General features: G+C 38.4%; 1 protein-coding gene across 2 annotated transcripts in view; it reads right to left on the reverse strand.

Annotated features, from left to right (window-relative positions):
• TTC27 (tetratricopeptide repeat domain 27) overlaps nucleotides 1-27,567 on the reverse strand; it is a 551,099-nt gene that overhangs the window by 64,916 nt on the left and 458,616 nt on the right. For both annotated transcript variants that reach the window (XM_089690186.1, XM_089690185.1), the window contains exons 16-18: nucleotides 14,248-14,300; nucleotides 6,914-7,079; nucleotides 2,298-2,495 (exon numbers count right to left, since the gene is read on the reverse strand). In XM_089690186.1, coding sequence (XP_089546312.1) covers nucleotides 2,298-2,495; nucleotides 6,914-7,079; nucleotides 14,248-14,300 — 417 coding nt within the window. The remainder of the gene's footprint in view (nucleotides 1-2,297; nucleotides 2,496-6,913; nucleotides 7,080-14,247; nucleotides 14,301-27,567) is intronic.

The raw sequence follows: 27,567 nt of genomic DNA on the forward strand, positions 1-27,567 counted from the left end.
CTTAATTCCCTCCCCCTCCATGTAAATGGAAAGTCTTTTTTACAGGGTCTGCATCTCTACCTTTGAAACATTGATATTTAAGATCTCAGATTTTGAAAGGTTTATTTTCAGGTTTGACAGCTCCCCATATCGTTTTAATAATCCCATTAAATTAGGCAACATCAGTCTAGGGTTAACAATGTAAAACAGCATATCATCTGCGTACGCTGCCACCTCAAGTTCTACTTCTATCTTAATTCGTTTAATATCCATGTTCTTTCTTACCAATGCAAAGTGGTTCCAGGGATAGGACAAATAGCAACAGGGATAATGGACACCCCTGTCTAGTATCATTATACATTTTAAAGGTCCCTGATAGGGACCCATTCACCTTGACTGCTTCAGAGGGGCAGTGACCTCCTGTCTGCCAGGGTGGAGCCCAGAACCCTGGTCCTGACTCTAGAAGTGAGCCATGCACACCTGAGCAATCAGTATCCTGGCCATTCACAAAACATGGTCCCAGGATTGGAGATTTTATCCCTCCCAAATCACTTTGAAATCTCCAGGCTCCAGGTCCCAAAATGGACTTTACAAACAACTGAGGAACATGAAAAGCCCCTTTCCTCTGCATCAACCAAGTACCCTGGAGCCCCTCAACCTGCCTTGTTGAGAATCCCGGGTGAAATAACCTTTCCACATTGTGACAGATCACCACATTGTCACGATAGCTTAACCTTGGTATCATAAGATAGATGTGTCTCCCATTTGATTTCTATTTTAGGGTATGGCTCTGAACATGTATGCCTATCCTGATCCCCCTCTCCCAGCATGGGTTTTTATTTTGTTATTTCATGTCCTACTAGGCCTCCAGACGTACCTCCATATCTAACATATCTTACTTCATCTTCCTCCTGCTCCCGTTTAGTTCTGGGCTGATCCCTCACTTTTCTCATGATCATCCTTACCCCATGAGGCAAAATCTTGCATGGAGCTGCAAACCAAGGATGACTGATGGTTATTTTGTATTTCTTTCATTTGCAAATAATCGCTCCAACAGTTGTCTCCTTCTCACCAAGCTTCTTGCTGATGGTGATGGTCTTGTAGCCCATTCCAGCATTGTGAAGGTCTACAGTCTTGTCCCTGATGTCCTTTGACAGCACTGTGGTCTTATCCATGATGGTGAGGAAGAATGCGATTCTGTAGACAGGTGTCTTTTATACACATAAGTTGTCGTTAGGAGCACCTTCTTAAATTGACAGGACTAATCTGTGTACCACATGAGCACACAGCCTGTGGGAGCCAGAATTATTGTTGGGATCAAATACTTATTTTACTCACTTTACTGCAACTCAATTTATAACATTTGTATTGTGTATTTTCTGGATTTTTGGTTGATATTCTGTCTCTATCATTTAAAGTACATTTATGCTAAAAAATTATAGACCCTTCATTTCTTTGCAAGTGGGCAAACTTACAAAATTTGCAGGGGATCAAATAATTATTTCCCCCACTGTATGTCTTTTGACAGCAGCCTAGAGACCAAACATTTGCAGATATCCTATCAGATGCAAAACAGGAAAAAATCCCCATAAGGCATGGCTCCCTTTGCTTTAGAGGGAAATAAATCCTTCCTGACCTCTTAAGGTAACCAGAGAAGTCCCTGGAATCAGATTTTTGATATAGTTTTATAAAGGTCGGCAGCTCTATATATTTTATTCTTTTAGGAAGAAATACAGAATTGCTGCAATGAAAAATGTATCTCTGCTATAACCAGCTCCTTTGGAAAACTCAAATACATTTGAGTGCTCCTTTTACAGCTGGATATAAAACCACTTCTCTTTTAACTGTAATGGCTGACCTTGTGTCTTCATGATAATCTTTTAGTAAATAGTTTTCTAGGGACTGGATACAGCACTTCATCTTTCTAAAGAAAAATTCCCCTCCTTTAGTCAAGTATATTAATAAATATAAAGTTTTTTTTGCACCAAAACCAGACACTTCTATTTTGCTTGCCAGACGTCTTGCATTTCAAAACATGCATAATCATTTACAAATTTAATGTGGGAAAAACACAATACACTAATGCATTATCAACTCCTATTCTGAGCTCTAACATTTTTCTACAATATCCTCTCATCCTTCCACTAGAGTGTTGCAACATAACATGAAGATAAATATCAGAAAATAAACAATTGCCAAAATGAAAAAAAAAAAAAAAACACGAGAGTTCTTCCAGTAGTACTACAAGGTATTAGAACATTGCATTTAGTTTTTATTAAATAATTCAGGTTGGTATGCAAAAAGTCTTTAAAAAATACCTTTTCGTTTTCTTCTGCATTTTCACTTTCTCCATTTCCATAAAGTTGGGCATATATCTTCCAGATTTCAGCATCACTTGAATCCTGGGCAGTTACTCTCCCAAATAATTCTTGCAACTTTCCTTTTAGATTGCTTGTTGACTCTCCTCTGCAATCTTCAATTCCTTCAACTACTGCTCTAGCTAAGATTTTCAGAACCTACACAAAAATAATTTATCAGTAGAATATACTCAAAATATCAGGGGGTACAAAAAAAAAGCATGAATCCAAATTATTCAATGGTATGTCACCAAAGGCAATGACTCTGGCAATGTCAATTTTACATACTCCTAACCACTGTATTCTTTATGCTGTACATCAAATACTTCTGACCACTGCACTGACAATGGTATATTGGTGTATATACTCCTGAACTTCATAAGCTTTGCTGTATATCAAATATTCCTAGCTGTCACCCACTATAAGCTGTGTTGTACATTACAGACTCCTGACCAAAGTGGTCATTGTCTCAAGAACTCTTGATGCTAAACAAATCACCAACTACATATATTAATGAAGTTCTTTAGGTCTACCTTACTGTGGCAAAAATATTTAATTTTTAAAGGTTTGTTTTTATTTTGTTTGAGTTGATTGTAGCCATATTAGTGCAAATAAAAAAAGTATCACGGACAGTACTCAATTGTTTTTATTTTGTAATATTCTTTGTCCTGAAGTATAAGTCTCTGAAACTCTACCTATGGCACAGTAAAAAAGGCATTTTTTTTGGAAACAAGGGTCGTCACAAATGTATGCATTGTATTCATTGAACAGGTTTGGGATCTTTTACCATGCCCATTTGAGCCACCCACTGTTCAACTCCATGTGGTCATCACCACTGCTTGCAGCTCTGATGATGTTCTTTTACTTGTGTGCCCAAGGATGACTCAAGTCAATTAAATTCCTAGTAATTACTCTGCATGTTACTAATTCTTATAATTGCTTCTCTAATGCAGGTTGCATCAACGCTTTAGCTCAAATACAAAGCTCTCATTTTAAAATTTTTTATTTTTATTGCAGAATGCACGAAAGTCATAACAGGACAAGAAGCAAAGAAGTACAATCCAAATACGATTGCCAACAGGGCAATGTTCACAAAAATGAATGTGAAGACGTATTCCTCAATATTCTTAATCCATCGCCAGTATCAATATTTAATTAATGTTTAAACAAAAATACTAAATCGAAACAGAGAATATTTTTAGGACATTTTTGAGCATAATGACATTTAATTACTGTATGCTACTGAACACAGTTTGTTAGCTAGGGTGGATCTGTGACTTTTTGGGATATATTTATAAAGCAGTTAATCTGACATTCATCAAATGGCAGTGATTGATTCACCACCAGTGAATGCTAGGTGAAAGTTTAATTTATTGCATTATAAATATATGCCCCTAAAATCATTTAAAATTGCATTTATTTTTGAAAAACAGTCAAACAAACAAAACTGACTGTGATCAATTACAAGACACGCTGTCTGCAGAACTTCCCAACAGTCTCAACCAGATGATTTATTAGCAACAAAGGGAAGCAATGCCTATTGGAGACCTCCTATGGTAAAGTATAACTGTAAAGAGAGAAATATATGAAAATGCTAGCTGCTTTCATACCAGCACTTTGGCAATTTTTCTAGTTACAGCCCAGAACAAGTAAGCAGTTAAAGAATTCTGACTTTTATCTAATGTTCACTTGTTGCATGATGCTCTATGTTTATGGTTCAACAGTTGCATAGTTAGTCAGCTTGAAAAAAAAGACACAAGTCTATCCATTTCAACTAAAAGAAAACAAGACATCTAAAACCCCCATATACACAATCCTATACTCATATAGTTGATCCAGAGGAAGGCATAAAAGACCAATAAAAGCATGATCCAACTTGCTTCAGTGGAGGAAAAAATTCCTTCATGATTCCCCAGGAGGCAATCAGATATTCCCTGGATTAACAATCTCTGGCGTTATTACCTATAAGTGTTATTATCCAGTTACATTTTGTACATTTAGAAATGCATCCAACTCTTTTTTTTAAAAGAATCTACTGAGATGGCCAGAATTAGTTCTTGAGACAGTCTGTTCCACATTTTCACTGCTCTTACTATGAAGAAGCCTTTCCATATGTGGAGGTTAAATCTCTTTTCCTCCACATGTAAAGAGTGCTTCCTTGCTCCCTAATGACCTGAAAGCGAATAACACTACACCAAGTTCAAATTATAGGGGCCACTTATGTATTTATACATGGTGATCATATCCCCCCTGAATTACTTCTTCTCAAGAAGAAATAAATTCAGTTCAGCTAACCTTTCCTCATAGCCGAGCTCCTGCATGCCTCTCATCAGCTTGGTTGCCCTTCTCTGAACTTTATCCAGTTCTCCAATAGCCTCTTTGTGAACTGGTGCCAAAAACAAAACTGCATATTCCAGCTAAGGTATTGCTAATGTTTTGTACAGGGGAAAAATTATGTCTGGGGATGATTAGTGATGAGGGTCTATACCTCTTTTAAAAAAGCATTTTTGCATTCACATGATTAGATGATGAAAGTCAGCAGAGCTCCCTTCATTTACTAAGCTCTGGAGCAACTGCACTTGCAAAGTGCAGAGTCTATTTGCCCTTAGTAAATTAACACCAGTTGTTCTCTTCATCGAATGTATGATCCATGCATGTTATTTAGCCCCCAAGTGCATAACTTGATGATTATAAACATTAAACCTCATTTGCCACATAGCTGACAAATAAATAGTGCATTTAGGTTGGCTGGTTGGAGACATCCCCTATCCTTGTGAGAAAGCCAGGAAGGGTAAAACGCATTAGTTAGGTTGGTTCCCAGGAGGAGACATTGCTGCACGCAGTCATTTTACCTGATTTGCCACATAGCTGACAAATAAGTAGTGCATTGAGGTTGGCTGGTTGGAGACATCCCCTATCCATGTGAGAAAGTCAGGAGTGGTGAAACGCGTCAAGAAAGTTGGTTCCCAGGAGGAGAGATTATTGCATGCAGTCCTTTTGTTGATAACTGACAAATATGACAAGAGGAGCCAAGAGTGGAGTGCGGCTGATACACTTAGTACATTTGTTTTCCTAATTGTGATATGGTGTGGAAATGAACTACATTGGCTGACACCCGGATTGTCCATCTACAGGAGGGGAGAGCCTTGAGCGGAGCTGTGGATTTTGATACATTTCTGCTCAGAAAAACCATTATAATTATACATTATTACTATATACAAGTTTTCCACTGTAAACATAAATGGTTTAGGGTAAAAACATTCCTATAATGTCTTACTTGTCAGTGTGTCCGTGACTCCCCTGTATCAATGTCTTCCACTATATAATGATATACATTTTGTACCAATTTCTCTTATCATGTAGTACAGTAATAATTCAAACTACATGACTAATTACTATAATAAAATGGCTTTGCTTTTGGTATGAGCAATGGATCATGTCAAATATATGAGTAATTCAAGGGACATGTAAATATAAAATGGCTAACATTAATCAATAGAAAGCAGATTATTTGTGTATTAATGAACCAACGTTTGACTATCCATTTTGCTAAATAATACCTAGAACCAAGATCCCGTTTCACGAAATAGGCTGAAACAAAAGGTTAGGTTATGTACTCACTGGAAGACGTAGTAATATAATAGTGTCAGATTTGGCTAAGAACCCATAAAAGGAAAGCAGTCAAATATTTAATAACTTGCTATAAGAATGCAAGTTTCGGTCAATAGATTTTTATATTTTGCCTAATGCTAGAGAGATGAGCCAGGGTTTCTTAGTTATTTTAATGATGACCTGCTCACTGGTCTGTATACTTGCCATTAGAAGGGGATATGTAATGCTTATTATCTAATTTTAGTTTATATTATGGAAAATGCAAGAAAAGTGTAAACAACCCAAAATGAGTCAGAAACTATGGAAGTGAGATATTGCTTCTGAAATCCCCCAAAGACATACAGAAGCCTGTAGGTAACAGCCTACCAGACTCAAATATTGACTGTGATATAACTTTCAGCAGCTAACAGGAACAAAGCCTGTGAAAGCAAATGAGTAGTTGGTTTAGGGTTGTAAACGTTACCTGTTTAGTGCAGCATCAAGGGGTAACAGCAAACCTAAAGTTTTTTCTTATTTTTAACTTTAGGTGAGCTGAAGTGTCAACGCACACTAGCTTAAAAAATGCTGCTTCTACAGGAGATTTGCAGAGAAGTAGCTCAATGTTATCCAATGTGTCCATGCACATTAGGGCATTTAGAGGCTCAGCGTTTAGGGGCAGAGAAAAAAAACCCTTCTGGTTTGCATTTTTGAGAGGAGTTTTCTAGCAGAAAAAATGCCAAATGATTCTAAATGCCTGTGCAAAAATGCTCATAATGAGCGTTTTTTTTTCTGCCAAAAGAACTGATTTTTTTTAGGCTCAGTGTGCATGGATCCAGGCAAAAATACTTGGAATGTATAAATATTGTTGTGATTGTATCATATGTCAATTGTACTGTTAAGTATTTTTATCAATAAACAGGATAAGCTTAATTTAGATGCATTTTCCCACAGGAGGGAAGGAAAGGAAAATGTCTGATAATGCCTACCTGCACGTCTTTATATTTACTCCGTAAGTCCATGAGTCTATGATAAGCTTTGACTGCTTCAGTGAACTCCCCTACATCAGTACTGGTTAGAAGATAGTTTTCCCATATTTGCCAGTGTTCAAAGTTGCATTTAATAGCCTCTTGAAGTGTTCGGAAAGCCTTGTGCCTTTTAAAGAACAGTAAACATTAGTATACAGCAGATTATTTAATAGAAGTGCATTTATTGTACATGCAAACGCAAACTACTGAACTGAGTCATGTTTAGCATGGAATTATTTGACTTTGTATTTAAGTTCTTTTGGAAGTCCAATAAATAAGTAATTCAACTAACCGTTTACATTTTGCATTATACAGTTAGTTCTCTGCATAAATATTTGGACAGTAGAACCAAATGAAAGTGGATTTGACTTCTAAATGTTTGATTAAAAATGTGCAATACTTGCAATTATAACTATTAGAGTGCTTTTAGACAGAAAATAACACATTTGTATGTAAAGCTGAAATAAAGCTTCAGTTAGATTCCATTGAACTGACATAGCTTATTCTGTTTGATTGTTGCCATTACATCATTATTTGAACAACCTTGGTACTCATCAGTAGGAAAAAATGTAATGGGAGGCTCTGGAATGATGAATTAAAAGGAAACTAATTATTTGTAACACTTTAATTACATTCCATTGAACATCTGAAAATGTAATATAGTAGCTGTCACTAACTTGAACTCTTCTAGTAGAAACTGTGTACTTAAAGTATCTTAGAGGATGTTTCTAAATAAAACCAACATGCTCCGTAGAGAAAACAATTCTTCTTATGAGACACAGTAGCATAGAATATTGATGGTAAGCAGATCAACTTATCAACACCCTAATACCATCCAGAGATTGATATATTGCACCTGTATAACACCCTGGCAAAGAATGCAGGAAGATTCAGCACAGTAGCAAACTTACTGAGGAAGCCCAGTCAAAACTAAATTTTGAGCTAGGATAGAATGATGAAGGTTAAGGACCTTGGCCAGTTTTTTGCTTTCTGTGGATATTGTGGAGTTATCCCACTACTTCTGGTGACACAGTGAATCACAGATCGTCGTAAAAGGCCAATCACAGAGGCCTTTAATCATATGATCAACTGTGTTCAACCACAGCTGTCACCGAGTAAACAAACACTGCCGGTTGTTATCGGCAATTTCTGAGGGGCAGTACAGTATTTACACTAATACACTGCTTATCAGTGCTGCCTCATCAGTGCCTATAGTGCCACCTCATCAGTATCCATCAGTGCAGCCTCACCAGTGGCCATCACTGAAGAAAAAAAATTACTTATTTGCAAAATTTTATAATAGAAGCTAAGAAAAATGTTTTTTTTTTTAATTTTCTCTTTTTTCATTTATTTAGCAAAGAATAAAAAAAAGTGGTGATTAAATACCACCAAAAGAAAGCTCTATCTGGCTCAAAAAAATAATACATTCATTTGGGTAAGATGTTGCATGACTGAGTAATTGCCATTCAAACTGTGACAGCACTGAAATCTGAAAATTGGCCTGGGCAGGAAGGGGGTGAAAGTGTCTGGTATTGAAGTTATTAATAAAAAAGTGTGTTTATTGCTTTGTCTTCCTTGGGTAGACTCTTCTCACTTGCAGTTTTGGTGACACAATAGGAAGTGAAGACAAAATTTCTCAACGGGTTTATAAATACAGCAATAAAAACCTGACTGAGGTTGTAACTTTCCCCATTCTATTCAAACAGGTGTGTTCCTATGTTTGCCTGCAAGGCACTGCAGTGATCTGTATTGTATCTCAAAAGAGGGCTGCTATGAATTTGCTAACATTTGTATTTCTCTAAAAATGTCCAGGTGACAAAATGGAAAGCGATGAAATAGATGAAAATAAAGGTTAAAAAGCCTAAAAAAAGAAAATGAATGCAGCCACCACATCTAAGGATTGGTAAGCTGCAATATATCACATTTTTGTTTTTGGGTAAATACCACTTTACGGCTGACGCAGAGTGATTAAAGGCCCTGAATAACAGAAGTGCAAGTTAAAAAAAAATGTAATGGGCTATGGCAACTAAACATTTTATGGGGCTACCTATAAGACACGTTTTGATGACGAAACGTGTCAGTCGGAACCTCCCTCTGACGTCATGGCACTGTTGGCCATTTTGGAAGTGGTCTTTTTGAATGCTTTTTTATTGTTCTACAGTCTGTAAGTAGGATTTTACTTGTGCAAATAAAGGATTGTGATATGTACTGCACTATGAGAGGCATGTTTTCTTTTTTATGATATCGTTTGGCTCCGTTTTAGAGTTCATATTTGGGTCTTGAAGGTTTGGAAGATTCATGATTCGGGCATGCACAGGAGTATCTGCTAACATTCTATATATGAAATGCTGTTTGAGACCACCTATAATTAAAGGGTCTCTATTTCTGGTAAGCCTCCATTTAAATATTTGGTGGTGGTGCACACGTTGGTGAATTATCTGAAGGAAGACTATCCATGATATTAACATCACACTTACAGCATTGAAATACAGTGGTACCTTTGGTTGTGGAGTTCTATCCTCATATGGACTTTATTATGTATCTAGAAGGACAATATGTCACTGTTTTTTATTTGATCACTTTTCACAGATTTGAATGTCTTCATAATGTATGTATATAACTAGTGAAAATCACACATTATTTTTTATTCATTTGTTTTTACGGATTTAAATGCTTTTTATAGGTACGAGGGCCTTCATAGTGCATATGTATGTTTAATGAGGTTTACTTTTTTACAATATTTTACAATACATAGTTTTTGAAAAGAGAGGATATCCTCTTTAATATTTGCAGCTTTGTAGGATAAGGTGATTGGAGACTTGCGCAGTTTGATCCTGTTTACATGACTAAAAATTTTACACATTTCTTTGGATTGTCAGTCAATACCTTACAACTCTGCCTTAAGAAACTTCAAAGGAAGCTATCTGTGAAAGCACGTCCACAGAACTGTTTTCATCTTACTAGAGCTGAACAACAACTTTGTTAAAGCTGAAACAGTTTAAAGCCAACGTGCAAGCCTCAACAAAAATTTAATGAGGCCAGATATAATATAAATATAAAGTTAAAGCTTAACTGCAGTTTTTGGTACACTTTACATAATTTGTTTGGGTCAAGCTAGCCCAAATTAACTATGCCCCTCACTAACATGTGAGGCCGCTGGCTGTGCTGTGTGAACTGTATGTAACTGAGGCTACATACAGCATATAGCACTGTGTAACAAGCCGAGACTTTCCTGTCTCGGCCTCGGAACACGATAGAGTCTGTCTGAGTGGTGCTCAGAAAGTTTCCTCTGATTAGCTAAGTTCAAGGTGGGCTGATGATGTCACAACCTTGGACTCAGCCATACAGAGGAAGCTCTGTATTCATTGATAGAATACATCACTTTCTATGAGAGGTTGTGTGCTGCTCAGACAGACTCTATTGTGTTCCGGGGCTGAGAAATGAAAGTCTTGGCTCACAGTGCTGAATGTAGCCTCAGCTACATACAGGTCATACAGCACATCCAGCAACCTCACAAGTTAGTGAGGGACATAGTCGTTTGGGCCAGCTTGGTATGTAAAGTGTACCAAAAGTTCAGGTTTAAATGGCCTTAACGAATTCATTTATGCTATACTGCTAAAATAATTTCTTAATAAACATAGTAAAGAAAAATTAATATAAGGCAAATGCTGATAGGTGAATAATGAACATGAGAGTTTCAGTTGTACAGGAACTCCCTCACACAACTTCAAAGCAAGCTATCAGTGGAAGCAGATCCATGGGTATTATTTCATTTTACTACAGTTAAACATAGAACACAAGCCAAAATAAACGTTGTTTCATAGGAATAGGTTTCAAATCTCTGACAGTTACCAGAAGAAAAGCAAACACCAGGAAGGCGCCTGCCCAATAAACACATGTTCTAAATAACAGTTTTTATATGTGAACTGAAAGAACAGCATAATAGTAACCCTCAATAAAATGGTAGTATATCAATACATTAGCCTTGTAGTCATAAAAGAGTACTAAGAAAAACTAGCAAACTATAATAGTAGTATATCAATACACTTGCCTTGTAGTTGTGACAAAGTAGCCCTGCCAGCTGTCATTCCCATGAATATTCATTGGACTGCAGGAAAACCTCTATTGTGTCAAAGCATACTCTTAGAGATTTTGCTTCAGTGGCCAGCAACAGCACACTTACTGTGCAGGGGAATGAAAGCTGGTATAGTGTCAAACATCTGTGGTAGTGAGCCCTTGTAGATTGCCAACTCAGGGTTCCCCAGGGCATGGAGTCTAAGCCCCAGCCTGCTTCTTCACCAGAGCCTCTGATGGTGGGGATGGACTTGCAGCAAGCTGGAACCAGGTCGAGGCCCCCAGGTACGCCCAGCTGAGGATGCAGAGACCGCTCAAATGAGCAGAGTACTAAAGCGGGAGACAACACGAAATCAGATAGACAAGCTGAGGTCAGGATGGCCAGAAAACAAGCACAATCGATGGATGAAGCCAGGGTCGGTACACGGGTAGTCAGTCACAGGCTATAGGAGAGCAGCAAACAGGAGCTCAGAGAACTAGGAAGTTGCTCAGGCAAAGTGGGTTAGACTGAGCATGTCTTATATAGACAAGCAAACTAGGAGGTGGGCCAGGAAGTGATGGAAGGGAAGGAAATAAAACCCAAAGAATAGCAGGCAACGCCCATAGGTGAGCACAGACAAACCACACATGTGAAAGGAATCAGGGTAGGAAAAGCACTTCAGCAAGGAGGTAAGAATACACAAACAAAAAACTGCAGGCTACAGTAACTTGTGACATATTGCTTAGCCATGAAGACAATGTTACCAGAATGTGATTTTCTGGCTATGAAATTTGTTTGAGGGGCCATCTTGATCCAAACAAACTATTTGGAGTTAATGAAACCTGGAGATCAGCTTTAAATAAAAATTCTATTAACATTAGAGTGTATTCACACTCCATTTGCAAAGCATATTAGAAACCTGCACCGTTTGTAATAAGAACTATGCCAGATGGTCTGTCTGCCTTAACACTGCTAGTAAATAGGAAAACCAGCATATCCCTGTTCTGTGTAACCTGATCTCCCAGCTCATCAGGTCAGTAGTTGTAGAAAACTGTTGTTCTGTTTGGACTTGCCACTTTCTAGCATGGGATAGGTGATACGGATAGGTGATATATTGCATGATTGACAAATGCAAAGCATTCTCTGATTGGACAAGGTGGGGAGACAGGGCGGTGCAATTCTTTGAATAGCGCCCATGCCAAGCAGCTAACCTCTTGTTTTCAGAATGAAGCAGAGCAGCTGCTCAGCATGGGACCCAGAAGCAAATGGAGATCACTGTAGTAGCAGTGTCTACTTCAGTGATTTCCAGCTTCCAGGAGGATCAGCCAGGTATGGTATATATAGTTACACTGGTCCAAGTTGGACGAATGTAACTATTTATAAAATAGCCATACCTGGAATTCGTCTTTAAACATATCTAGCATGTGGTCTTTTGGCTTCACCCTTAAGGTTTTCCACTGACATCATAAATTGAAATAACCTCACTTTTACATAAAGGATGAAAATGCCTTTTAAGATTGAGATTTATAGGCTCAGGTAAGATCCTGACTGCACCACAGTAAAGTTCACTTCTTAAGTGATTTCTTAACAATCTCGCTTTTCTAAAGAGCGCCAAATGAATAAATAGGAACAAATTAAGGGCAAATTAGAGGCATATGTTTCATTTGGAACATATCACTCTAAGATGCTACAACATAAAGTGGTAAATCATAGTTATGTGAGAAGAGCTAAAGTACTTACATTAACCCAACAGAAATTGCCTCTAACCACCTGCTAGCTAGGGAAAGGGAGGGCAGGTTAGCTGCCTACAGATATTCGTGGAATAGACAGATGGCTTAAGCAGTTCTCTGTGAAATGCCACTGAACTGTATTTATGATAGCCTACATAGGGTGCAATTTCTTTCTGCTACTCTTAGGACTGGATGAACATTAAAGTAAATTAAAGCCCTGGAGAACATTTTTTAAATAAAATGTTATACTTTTAAGTACAGTGCATCTGCCCCAGTCCAAACTACTTTCCTTTGCAAAAATGCAACACATTTCCCCTGAGGCCCAGCTGGAGCATAGCTCCATTATTCCCTGGCACTTATGGTATAAAGCTTGTCATACATGGCTCAGTTTTTTTCATTCAGCCAGCCGGCTGTCCCAGTGCTTTCACATATGGACAATGGAGAGAGAGTCAGCAGCTCTGGGTAGAATGACTCACACAGGGCTTCATTCCTAGGTCCAGTGGCTAAACGTGCTACGTAAACTGTTACTGTACTATATAAATCCTGTATAATAATAATAGAGCTGCAGAGGAGTAAAAGAAAAAGTGAGTATTTGCAGCTTATTCAGTGTAAAAATAAATCCAGCGATTTATCGTTCCATCTTTGGAAGGAAAAAATCACAGGCGGCGAAAACTTTCAGTAGGCACTGTATTATATAAAGAACAAATTAACATTTCAGCAATATGGAAAAGTCACATCAAATGCATTGTGCTAAACAACTTCTTTTCTTAAGCTGTCACCAAAAAATATATCATCTGAAAAGGTTGAGTTAAGTGAAAAAGCAGTGGAATTGTAGAATGGGAACAGAAGTAGAATAGTAATCTCTTCACATGTGAGGCCAGGGAATTCCATATTTCTGATCTTGACTAGAGATGAATTTGGGCATCTACTTTTTTTTTTTTTTTTTTAAAGTAGGTTTTATTGATTTTTAGTCTGTATTAGACAACGGCAATGATATACACAACAATCGTAACAGTGTCTCATTGTACAGGAGCAGATAACAGTATATCTAATATATAGTGACAAGTTCAAACACAGTGGAAAAAATCAGCAGTATCTTCACATCACTAAAACGAGGCTGAGTGGGAACATAGACCCATTTTTTGGAGTCTAGCATGGGTTTTGTGAACATGATGGAATAATTACAACTGCATTACCCTGTCCTTAGAGGAAATCACAGAGTCTGCATATACTGTATATGTTCACATTCTGACCAATTTTGATCTGAAAGTTGGAGTAGCAGAATGATCACTTCGTTTGGACCTGTTGCTCTGAACTTAAGGGCTGGAATAACCTAGCTGCAGCTCACTGAAGAAAGAGTTCTAGCTTGGGATGAGTTCTGAAAAAGCTTGAGCTCATCCGTAATCATTTCTAATCTTGAAAGTTAATCACATTTACAATGGCCATAGGTAAAATTATTAACTGAGACAGAAAATGTTTCGTATTTGCAGTAGACATATTAAAATACTTACTTCTGTTTTAGTCTGATGTATGCGGAAGACAAATTATTCCAAGCTTCTGCATTCTACAATTAAATAATAAATAGAATAAAACACTAAATACTTGAAATAATAGTGCACATATGTTCTAAGCACGTTTATCAAATATAATACAAACATTGGAGGTTAAGTACTGTATATAGTGCAAATACCCAAAACTGCATATTAAAATGTGAAAATACATATATTAAATCCGAAGGACAAATTTAGGAAGCCATTATCAAAAGCAGAGAAAGTACAAATATGAACCAGAATGGATTTGTGGACAGGTAATGCAGACTCTGCCTTAGAGTGTCAAATTCCAGTGACCTTTTTGCAGAACAAAAATGGCTTTTTTGGGAATTGCAATGAAATGAGAGGTAATTGAACTCTGCTACCCAAATGACTATATTACTATAGAGTTTTGTCATTGCTGGTCCTCTCTGAATGTTCTGTGTTCTTTTCAGGCTAAGATATTAGCTTTTATTGTATATGGGGTGACACTGGGCAATGGGTTACAAAACATACCTTATTTTGACCCAAGCTACAAGGAAGATTGGGAGTCCCACATATGCCTCGTTATTTTCACCCTGAGCAAATATCTCAACTTGCTCTTTTTCACTATCAGGTAATGTTCCACTTATGTTCAGTTTAGAAGCCTTTATTATTGCCCCCTTTCTACACAAACTCTCCTTTTGGCCTTGTTCATCAGGGCGCAAAGTAATTTCTAGGATTATTACTTCCCATTCTTTTAAAATGTGGCGTTCAGTTAAATATTCTGGCAAACCTCTATCCCCACACCTTCCTTTAATCTCCTTTTTAGGTAACCCTTTTTCACTAGTGGTTGAGATTCTCCCCAAACTTTTTCTTGGTGGATGGACACAAAACTGACTTGCCTGTACGATCTCCTTTGTCTCAATGGATTTAAGTCCTCTGAATCTCTCAAAGAATTGTATAATATACCACCTTAAGAAATGTTTTGATCTGTTCAAATTAAACATTACACATCTTCCCTGCTTTGCTACTCTGATACTCCTTAGAGCTTACAACATTTGAACATTTTGTAACACAAAACCACAGTCCTGGGCATTATCTCCACTATCTACCTGCTGCTATTAATGTCTTACTTTTCTTAACCACCTGGTCTTGGGATTGAAATCTCTTAAAAAGGCTGGTGAGATATATGGGTTAATACTGTATGTCTATAAAAGATTTATTAATGTTCTAGCTACTGAATAAACTGTGAAGTGCCACAGCATTGGTATCTGGTACTTTTCTGTCTATTCTGCATGATTCTAGGTACCCTTCTGCTTTTTTTCTTTAACGGGTAACCCTTCTGCTTATTTTAAGTGCTGTTTAGAACCTGGTACAGTTAGACATATTTTTTGGGATTGTCCTAGTAGATGAAATTTCTGGTCCTGGGCCTGTGAACTAATTTATACGGTTTTAGATAGAGCCCTGTGGAAGCACCCATTAGAAGCCTTGTTAGGTAAGAAACCAGAAGACAGAATTCCACTTGATCTCCTTTATTTTTACTGCAGCAAAGCAAATTGGAAGTGCCTGTTAAAAAAACAAACATTCTCTTGGAAGAGCTTAAAGTTCGCATAAACTCGTATAAGGTGTGACTTGTGAGAAAATGGCAGGCACATTGGATAAGAGGTCCAAATTTCTAAAAATGCAGGAACCTCAGGTCTATAATTACAATTAACAAAGATGGAACTACAACCATTTCACAAAGACTATGTTCATGGAAGTTAACACCTTGACAGGAGAGTTTTCTGAGAAGAGGGGTTGAAAAAAATCACCATGCAAGTTCACTGCAGTTAGCTAAAGAAGTAAAAAGCCAAACTGGGGTGATTGTTTCACGTGACACAATTCGGCATACACTGCAGAGCAATGCATGAGTGTCGTCCATGAAGGAAGCCTCTCCTAAACCCCATGCACAAAAAAGCCCATGCACAAATAAGCCCACCTAAAATTTGCCAGGGCCCATGCTGAAAATGAAGACTACTGGGACTTTATACTCTGGAGTGAAGGTACATTTTTTTTTTGAACTGATGGCTTCAAAACTGTGCGGTGTCGCAAAGGTGAGGCGTACAAAGAAAAATGCATGGTGCCTACAGTGAAACATGGTGGTGGCAGTGTCCTTCTGTGGATCTGCAGGAGTGCTGCTGGTGTCGAGGAACTGCATTTCATTGATGGTACCATGAATTCACGGATGTACTGCTCTATATTGAAAGAGAAGATGCTACCATTACTCTGTGCCCTTGGTCATCGTGCATTTTTCCAACATGGCAATTATCCAAAACACACAATTAAGCCCACTGTTGCATTTCTGAAGAAGAACAGTGAATCAGTGGCCAAGTATGTCTCTTAATCTGAACCCAATTGAACACCTATGGGGAACTCTAAAGAGACAAGTTGAGCATCACTCCCAATCCAGCATCCAGGCTCTAACAGAGGTTGTTTTTAAAGAATGGAAAAAGATAGATGCAATATGTCACCAACTTGTTCATTCCATGCCTAGAAGAACTGGTGCTGTCCTTACAAATCATGGAGGTCATAAAAAATACTACATGTAGTAGTTTTTGTTGCGGGGTGTATTCATTTTTGCATCAGCTAAGTTGAGTAAAACTGAAGATCTTGTAATCCAAGTTATATTATTTAACTTACTTTCATGTAATGAGCTAAACAAATGTTCTATAAAACTCAGTTTTGTCAAAATTTTGGAAATTGTTAGTGCTCATTGAAATATTGATTAAAATCTTACTTTTTAAAAGAGGTGTACTCGTTTATCCTGAGCACAGAATGTTAAGCTGCAATTCTTGTTACTACAACATTAAGCTCTAACAAAAAGGAACAAAAGACCAACGTTTACAGCTCTTGGGGTTCAAAAAGTTTAAAATAAAACTATATTAGAAATTTTCAGTGTTCTTACTGTGATTTACATTACTTTTTAACATTACTATCTCACTGCTGTGGTTTTACAACTATATATTTATTTTATTTGTTCAATCAATTTTACTAGCTATCAATACTGGCAATGAAAAACATGCATAGTTTAAAAAGAGCCATACTATAAATGAATCATAATTAAACATCCTCATACAGTAGTTTCACAGCAACTTCTTGAAAATACACATTTTTACATTTATATTGTGTTTTCAGAACTCATAGGCTGCATACACACACAGCTTAAAAAAGACCACAGTTATAGGGGTTCAGTGTTTTTTTTTTCAGCCTGTAAACACACCTCTATGTAAACATATGGGGTTTATTTACCAAAGCTGGAGAGTGCAAAATCAGGCTCACTTGTGCATAGAAACCATTCAGCTTCCAGGTTTTATTGCCAAAGCTTAATTGAACAAGCTGAGGTTAGGAGCATTTACAGGCAGAAAAAAACACCAAAAGGTGCATTCAGGACAGAGGCCAAAGAGCAGAAAAACCACTGAATGCAACTAAACATGTGTAAACATTTCTAAATGCTAGATGAGCCTAGCACTTGAGTATTAATGTATTTCTGACCAATAGGATACATTAACGATAAAACGCTTGACGCACCTAAACACACTTAAATCATGTCTAAATGCATGTGCAATATGTGGCTTTAGGCACGTTTTTAAGCAGCTTTTTTCCATTCAGGAGTTCTGGCATTCAGATGGCTAAACAGGCGCCCTGTGTGCATGAGGCCTTACTGAGTCAGTATTGTTACTATGCTTACACTACAGTTTCTACAAATGTTATTGAATTTGAATTGAATAGTGCTTAATGAGCTGAAAGGGAGCTAATTAGTGCACTTGTACTTCATTCACAAGCCCTGCAGCTTTTAAACAGACAGCCTGTACAGAGGTACAGGGTGAAAATCTGTATGACCTCTCTGCAAGAGCCTGACATTATTATTATTATTCAGTATTTATAAAGCGCCAATAGTTCGCTCAGCGCTGTACATTACAAAGGGGGACAGAACATGTGACAGAACAATACCAATACAATGCAAAACATGAGGGGATCGAGGGCCCTGCTCTTTCAAGCTTACAATCTAGGAGATTGCAAACATTATCCTGTGATCATGGGTTCAATGCTCTGCAGGCTTCTGCGGGAAAAAATAATAAATGCACATTTTTTTTCTGCAAAAATATGTGCATTTATTATTTTTCCCAAAAGGTGATCTTATCCTTTAAAATGAACATTGATAGCAGTGAAAGGGGAAAAGCCTCACATGTTACTCACACATTTTTTTCTGCTTCATATATTTCATGCTTTTTAAAAATGATTAAAGTTGTCATAAACCTCTAAAATGAAAAATAAACAAAGCATATACCTCTATGGTGTACACTTGCCTTGATCCAAAGAACCAAGTAATTGCTCTGCTATCTGCATGAGTCACATCTAACAGTCTATGCTGACACCAGACAATCCCAGAAGATGACCCCCCTCTAGCATACAGCAGGTGATTGACAGCCTCAAGCTGTGCATGTTTCCCTATCAGACTGTATAGAGGGAGAGTATGTTCATTCCCTCCACTCAGGTCTCAGACTACTCTCAGCTCTGTGCTATGCAGTATGACATCAGATCCCTGATCCTTACTTTCTGAAGCTCAGAAATGCTGTGTAAAATGTATGCTTTAGGAGGCAGTAGAGGAGAGAAGCCACAGATAAACAAGTACCACTTATGTAGGAGGATATGATTTAACATTGTGTATCACCTGAGAGTAGTCATTTCAGTGCATATACTGTATGTAAGGGTTTACAACCACTTAACAAAAAAAACTTGTCCGGTTTATTGTGTTTTTGATTATAGTTAAAATTACCAGTCCTATATTGGATTTTTAAGCAGATGTTTTCAGACTGTGACTATTCAATGTGTAACTACAAAAGGTATATAAATATATAAGTTTGGTTTTGTCAAATATATCCTACTCTAAACATGGGATGACTTGGTCAATACATTATAAATACGGTATGCAAGAGAATGCAGTGCAACAACAGAACTGTAAGTAAGTAATCACAAAAAAATGCATTATTATTTCTATCAGCATGGCTAAAATAACCCAATACACAACTGCTGATATCCCATTTTCATATAACATCAGCAAAATAAAATCATGACACCATAAAGGATGGCATAATTATTGACATTAGCATTGATGACATCATTCATAGCCAAACAAATGATAGCATCAAAACTGCAGTAGCAAAGTTTAGAACATACCTTTGTTTTGTGTATGTACAATCACTGACTAATTCACCAGCAATACAAATTTAACAAAACTATGCATTTATTATGATCTCAAATGAGGACTACACACTGTACATTTCTATATTTAGTTACCAGGTTAAAAAAAACTTACAACACCAAAAATTGTAGTAATAATTCAAATACAATTAGTCAAAATATAATAACTTAACATTGCATTCACTATCCTCATAGGTCACATCAATGTGACTTATGAGGATAAACATTTCCTCACAATGCTGGCCTTCTACAAATGTTAGTAGGCTGGCTATTACGTTGATCCTTGGCCCAGAAGCATAAAAGGAATGTCCACAGGATTTGTGTTATTGATTATTATTATTTATTTGTCTTGTATTGCCAATTAATTTTCTGCACTAGTGTGTCAATAGAAAAGAAGGGATATTGTAGTTGCTATCATTCATTTTGCAAACAATTAAGTAATGCAATAATGTCCTTAAAGAGAGAATTTAACATAGTAATAGACCACTTTCCAGTCAAAAACTGTGTTTAGGCATGAAGCCCAATGCTTAATTAAGCAATTATAACAAACATATGCTATGACATAATATGTAATTTGACCCAAACGTATTAAATAAATAAGAAACAGCTGTATACAGGGAATAAAACTGAGCAAGGGACAGCCATATTACAAAATGAGGTCATGGTAGATGTGGCAAATCTTGCACTAGAGCAAAAGTAAGAATATGGACAATAAAAATGCCATGGTAGACAGATGTTTCAAGCCATGCTGGCCAAACTCTTCTGCAGATATACACGCAAACCAGCAGAAGACTGGCAACACAACAGTCACAGAGTACAGCAGACATGAATTACATCAAGTTTCTTCCTTTCAAAACCTTAAGCTGTCTAGAACTGCTATCAGCTCAGAGCTGGCAGAAACCACTGAAACCCTGATAAACCTTTATACTAGAGACGTCTAATCAAAAGTGATATGCATGAAGGTGTTGCAATCACCATCTCTTAAAAGTTGAAACAAGACAAAATGATTCACCTATGCTCAAAAAGGACTGGGGTGTAGCAAAGTCAAAGCAGCTGATTTAGGTTGGGTTCTCAAATTCTGAAACATTCCCCTCTAACTAAAGGTAGTTTGTCCATGAAGGGCTAAAGAACAGTAATGGAAGCAGTTTGAAGGGTGAAAAGGAAACCCTTCTGATTAATGCTTCTCATCTCCCGGCACCAAAACAGCCTCAAACCATTACATTTCCTCTGTTATGCTTTAGAGAAAGCATCCAGTACTGCTCCAGTATCCCAACATTTGATATACTTCTCATCTAAGTTCTCTTCCTTGATCCAAACACCTAGACTAACTCTCCTATAATACAATGTTTCAGTCATCCAATTTTCAGGTTCCTTTGCCCAAAGGAACATTTTCTTATTTTTTTTCAAATTCCAGATATGGCTGTTTCTTTAAAGTATGGGCTTTAAAAAAATTACCATCCATACCTCCATCTTGCAGCATCTATGTGATGCTGCACAGTCCCATATCAGCTATAAGACCAAGCACATTGTAATCACATGATCAAACACCACTTTCTGCTCTGCCCCTCCAGCGCTCACTGGAGCACCAGGCAGGGGAAGGATCGGGCACAGCTGACTCTAGCTCTCAGTTACGTGCTGAAAGACAGAGCCAGCTGTTAGTCGGGGGGTGGACCCTGACAATATTCTTAGGATCCTTCCAGTGTCTGACATGACTCTGCACCATCAGCTGATATGAAAATATGTGTATTTATTTTTTTTCTTAGGTGCACTAAAAAAAACCCTGCAAACTGACGTCCTATAGGTTGTTTCTCAAACTATGGACTATGGCAAACTTTTCCTCTTGTGAATCTGTATTTCCTGGTGATTAACTTATTTTTGTGCCTTCGATTCATTCAGTTTTCTGAGTTCTCTCAATACAGAAGTGGACACCTTTATCTGAAATATTGAGTTTCTTACAATCTGAAGCATTAACCGCTTCCCGACTGCCCTGTAGGAGAAATACTGCTACAGAGCTGCAGGGGTGCGCAAAATCACGTATAAATACATGATTTTGCATCTCCGGGTAGGGAGTGCACGTAAGCCACACATGCACCCTACATGCGTCATCATTCGCAGGCCGCAGCTGTCAATCACTGGGTCCTGGCCGGTGATTACTCGCCAGCGCCTGGTGATTTCCAAGGATCTTCAATGGAGGAGAACTGTTTTGTTTACTAACAGTTCTCCTCCCTGTTAGCTCGGGCACACAGCTTTGAATGGCTGTGTCGCTGATTGCCGCCATTACTAGTAAAAATAAAAAATCTCAGTATATATACCGCCATATGTAAACACTATAACTTTCATGTAAACCAATTAAGTTACATGTTTTGGGATTTTTTTTTTTAGCAAAGACATGTAGCAGAATACATTTTGGTGTAAATTTATGATGAAATTTGATTTTTACCGTATTTGCCGGCGTATAAGACGACTGGGCGTATAAGACGACCCCCCTACTTTTCCTGCTAAAATGTAGTGTTTGGGCTATACTCGCCGTATAAGACTACCCCTCTTCCAATGCACACCAGTGGGAGGAATAGTGCCCCATCATTGATGTCAGTGGGAGGAATAGTGCCCCATCATTGGTATTAGTGGCAGGAATAGTGCCCCATCATTGGCATTAGTGGCAGGAATAGTGCCCTATCATTAGTATCAGTGGAGGAATAGTGCTCCATCATTGGTGTCAGTGGGAGGAACAGTGCCCCATCATTGGTGTCAGTGGGAGGAATAGTGCCCCATCATTGGTATCAGTGGCAGGAATAGTGCCCCATCATTGGTATCAGTGGGAGGAATAGTGCCCCATCATTGGTATCAGTGGGGGGAATAGGTGCCCCATCATTGGTATCAGTGGCAGGAATGGTGCCCCATCATTGGTATCAGTGGCAGGAATAGTGCCCCATCATTGGTGTCAGTGGGAGGAATAGTGCCCCATCATTGATGTCAGTGGGAGGAATGGTGTCCCATCATTGGTGTCAGTGAGGGGTGGAATAGTGCCCCATCATTGGTGTCAGTGGGGGGTGGAATAGTGCCCCATCGTTGGTGTCAGTGGGGGGGGAATAGTGCCCCATCATTGGTGTCAGTGGGGGGGAGGAATAGTGCCCCATCGTTGGTGTCAGTGGGAGGAATAGTGCCCCATCATTGGTATCAGTGACACCAATGATGGGGCACTATTCCTCCCAATGAGACTTGCTGACCCTGTTCTCGTATGGTGCTGCTGCAGCCAGCATATGTGGTTGCAGCAGCACCTCTACACAGAACACTTACCTGCTGCTCCGGCACTCAATTTTCGCGGGGCCGCTCGGCTCCGCCCCCTCGCCGGTGATTGGCCGCCTGTGTGCTTTTCCTGAGCTACAGTTCTGGCGGCCAATCACCGGTGAGGAGGCGGAGCCGAGCAGCCGCACGAACATCCAGTGGCCGAACTGAAGGAGACGCCGCGCTTCCTGGACCGGATCGTCATGGGACTGGATCCAGGTAAGAGACATCAGCCCCTGCAAACCCCTGTACTTAATGCCGCAGACCCCCTAAACATGTGTACCGGCGTATAAGACGACCCCCGACTTTTGAGAAGATTTTCAAGGGTCAAAAAGTCGTCTTATACGCCGGCAAATACGGTACATTTTTTTTACTGTAATAGCAAAAAGTAAAAAAATACTGTTTTTTTCTTAAAATTGTTGGACTCTTTTTTTTTTTGCAAAAAAAAAATGCATAGGCGATCAAATACTACTGAAAGAAAGCTCAATTTGTTGTAAAAAAGGACGTATATTTCATTTGGGTGCAGCATTGTATGACCGCGCAATTGTAAGTTAAAGTAACGCAGCGCCGTAACATAAAAAATGGCCTGTTCAGAAAGGGTGGTAAATCCTCAGGAGGGCAAGTGGTTAACCATTAGCCGCCCGGCCTATAGCCGTTTGGCAGCCGCAAAAATGGTTTAGCTTTCCGGGGTGTACGCCATTTGGCGTCCTCCTGTACATGCACAGTTCGCGCAGTTGCAGAGCCGCGCAGTTGCAGAGCCGCGCAGCGGCGCGATCTGTCACCGGCCGTGTACCTCGGACACGGCCGATGACAGATCTGAGTACCGGCTCCCGTTGCCGGTACCATGTGACCTGCTGTGACCAATCACAGCAGGTCACATGACAGTTGTATACAATGGATGGCTTCATTCATGCCATCCATTGTATACTAGTGCCTAGCTGTGAATGGTCACAGCAGGTCACATGCACATGTCATGATGTGATTAGCTGTGGTCAAATCACAGCTAAGCAAAAAAAAAAAAAAAAAACCTGAATGAATCGATGTCATTCAGGTAAATGATTGCTTATAGCAAAGTAATTTTTTGCTATAAACAAATTGTGTAAAAAAAAAAAAATACTGATCACTTCCCCAAAGTAGTACAGTGTTACTATGGTAACATTGTACTACTTTGGTCATAGTAAAATATGAAAAAACAATCCTGACAAAATAAAAAAAAATGTAATAAAAAATAAAAAATAAAAAAAAACAAATAAAAAAAAATATATTTTTTTTTCATACTGTCACCAGACAGTGTCCCTGTTCACTGCCATGCCAGTTATATGACGATGCTGTACTGCACTGGTGACAGTATGTAAAAAAAAATAGTGAAAATAATTTTTTTTATTTTTTAATTTTCCGAAAAATTATGACAAAAAAAATATAACTTCAAAAAACTCACCATGCCTCTTATGAAGTACGTCGGACTGTCTACTCTGCAAAAAGGGGTCATTTGGGGGATATCTGTACTATTCTGACATTCTTGGACCTCAAGAATTTAGATTGGCTATCAGTACTTCAGGATTGATCAATATTCAGATCTATACCATAGTTTGTGAACTCTATAACTTTCCTACAAACTAAATAATACATCCCAATTTGGGTTATTTTCACCAAAGTCATGTAGCAGAATACATCTCGGCCTAAATTTATGAAGAACAATTATTTATTTGCAAACTTTTATAACAGAAACAAAGAAAAACGTGTTTTTTTTCACAATTTTTGGTCTTTTTTTGTTAATTTAGCAAAAAATAAAAACCCCAGCGGCGATTAAATACCACCAAAAGAAAGCTCTAGTTGTGTGAAGAAAATGATAAAATTTTAGTTTGGGTACAATGTTGTATGACCGCGCAATTGTCATTCAAAGTGTGAGAGCGCTGAAACCTGAAAACTGGCCTGGGCAGGAAGGTGTAAAATTGCCTTGTATTGAAATGGTTAAATAATCAAATTTTTCCAAAGAACCCCCCAAAAAACCAATATATGGATGTTTCTTGAGCAGATTGTGTTGTTTGAACAACCCAAGGAAAGACAATATACTTGCCTTTTAAACATAGAATAACAGGTATCAGTTGTTCTACAACGATGAGGCTTCCAGGAAAACCAAATTTTATTTACACAACATTATTTAAGAATTAGCTGGAGAGGGAGAGAGAGAGGGAGAGGGAGAGGGAGAGAGAGAGGGAGGGGGAGGGGGAGGGAGAGAGTGAGACTGAGAGACACGCATAACCGCTTGCCCTCGAGAGGATTTACTCCCCTTCCTGAGCAGGCCATTTTTTGTGTTATGGCTCTGCATTACTTTAACTGACAATTGCATGGTCATGCAATGCTGCACCCAAATGAAATTTATGTCCTTTTCTTCCCCACAAATAGAGCTTTCTTTCAGTGGTATTTGATTGGCTGTGCGGTTTTTTATTTTTTGCGCTATAAAAAAAAAAGACTGACAATTTTGAGAAAAAACATTTTTTTTTACTTTTTGCTTTAAACATGTCCAGTAAAAAATAAAAAAAATCAAATTTCGAATTTAGGCCAAAATGTATTCTGCTACATGTCTTTGCTAGAAAAAAATCCCAATACATGTAAATTAATTGGTTTATGTGAAAGTTATAGCGTTTAAAAATGGTGGTATAGATACTGGAATTTTTTTTTTTACTAGTTATGGCGGTGATCAGCGACATAGCAGAACTGCGGCTTGCATTCTGACACTGGGGGAGCTTGGAGTCACTGACATTCCTAATACAGTGATCAGTGCTAATAAAAATCACGGACACTGTACTAATGGCACTGGGCAGGAAGGGGTTAACATGTGGGACGATCAAAGGGTGTTTCCTGTTTAACAGTAAGCTGTGCCTGTGCTTTCAATTGTAAGCACACTGCTTTGAATGTCTCTGCTTTGAAGAGCCATACAAAGCAGCACGCTGGAGCTGACAGGGGAGAGAACTGTATTGTTTACATACAGTTCTCTCCCCCCGTAGGTAATACTCGGCGATCACCGGGTGCCGACGGGTGATCACTGGCCGGGACCCCGGTGATTGACAGTAGAGGCCGCGAATAGCGCCCCCTACCCAGAAATGCAAAATCATATATATATATATATATATATATATATATATACAGTGGGGATCGAAAGTTTGGGCACCCCAGCTACAAATTTGTATTAATGTGCATAAAGAAGCCAAGGAGAGATGGAAAAATCTCCAAAAGGCATCAAATTACAGATTAGACATTCTTATAATATGTCAACAAAAGTTAGATTTTATTTCCATCATTTACACTTTCAAAATAACAGAAAACAAAAAAATGGCGTCTGCAAAAGTTTGGACACCCTGCAGAATTTATAGCATGCACTGCCCCCTTTGCAAAGCTGAGACCTGCCAGTGTCATGGATTGTTCTCAATCATTGTCTGGGAAGACCAGGTGATGTCAATCTTAAAGGTTTTAAATGCCCAGACTCATCTGACCTTGCCCCAACAATCAGCACCATGGGTTCTTCTAAGCAGTTGTCTAGAAAACTGAAACTGAAAATAGTTGATGCTCACAAAGCTGGAGAAGGCTATAAGAAGATAGCAAAGCGTTTTCAGATGTCAATATCCTCTGTTCGGAATGTAATTAAGAAATGGCAGTCATCAGGAACAGTGGAAGTTAAAGCAAGATCTGGAAGACCAAGAAAAATATCAGACAGAACAGCTCGCAGGATTGTGAGAAAAACAATTCAAAACCCACGTTTGACTGCACGATCCCTCCAGAAAGATCTGGCAGACACTGGAGTTGTGGTACACTATTCCACTATAAAGAGATTCTTGTACAAATATGGTCTTCATGGAAGAGCCATCAGAAGAAAACCTCTTCTACGTCCTCACCACAAAAATCATCGTTTGAACTTTGCAAATGAACATATAGACAAGCCTGATGCATTTTGGAAACAAGTTCTGTGGACCGATGAGGTTAAAATTGAACTTTTTGGCTGGAATGAGCAAAGGTACGTTTGGAGACGAAGGGGCACAGAATTTAATGAAAAGAACCTCTGTCCAACTGTTAAGCATGGGGTTGGATCAATCATGCTTTGGGGTTGTGTTGCAGCCAGTGGCACAGGGAACATCTCACGAGTAGAAGGAAAAATGGATTCAATAAAATTTCAGCAAATTTTGGATGGTAACTTGATGCCATCTGTGAAAAAGCTGAAGTTAAAGAGAGGATGGCTTCTACAAATGGATAATGATACTAAACACACCTCAAAATCCACGGGGGATTACATCAAGAGGCGTAAACTGAAGGTTTTGCCATGGCCTTCACAATCTCCTGACCTCAACATAATTGAAAATCCATGGATAGACCTTAAAAGAGCAGTGCATGACAGACAGCCCAGAAATCTCAAAGAACTGGAAGACTTTTGTAAGGAAGAATGGGCAAAGATACCTCAAACAAGAATTGAAAGACTCTTGGCTGGCTACAAAAAGCGTTTTCAAGCTGTGATACTTGCCAAAGGGGGCAGTACAAGATATTAACTCTGCAGGGTGCCCCAAACTTTTGCAGACGCCATTTTTTTGTTTTCTGTTATTTTGAAAGTGTAAATGATGGAAATAAAATCTAACTTTTGTTGACATATTATAAGAATGTCTAATCTGTAATTTGATGCCTTTTGGAGATTTTTCCATCTTTCCTTGGCTTCTTTATGCACATTAATACAAATTTGTAGCTGGGGTGCCCAAACTTTTGATCCCCACTGTATATATAGTGGCAGTGCGGTATCCTGCCACGGTG

This window comes from Staurois parvus, unplaced genomic scaffold (genome assembly GCF_062004578.1).
Source record: "Staurois parvus isolate SC_StPar_1 unplaced genomic scaffold, SC_StPar_1.0 ptg000520l, whole genome shotgun sequence".
NCBI lineage: Eukaryota > Metazoa > Chordata > Amphibia > Anura > Ranidae > Staurois > Staurois parvus.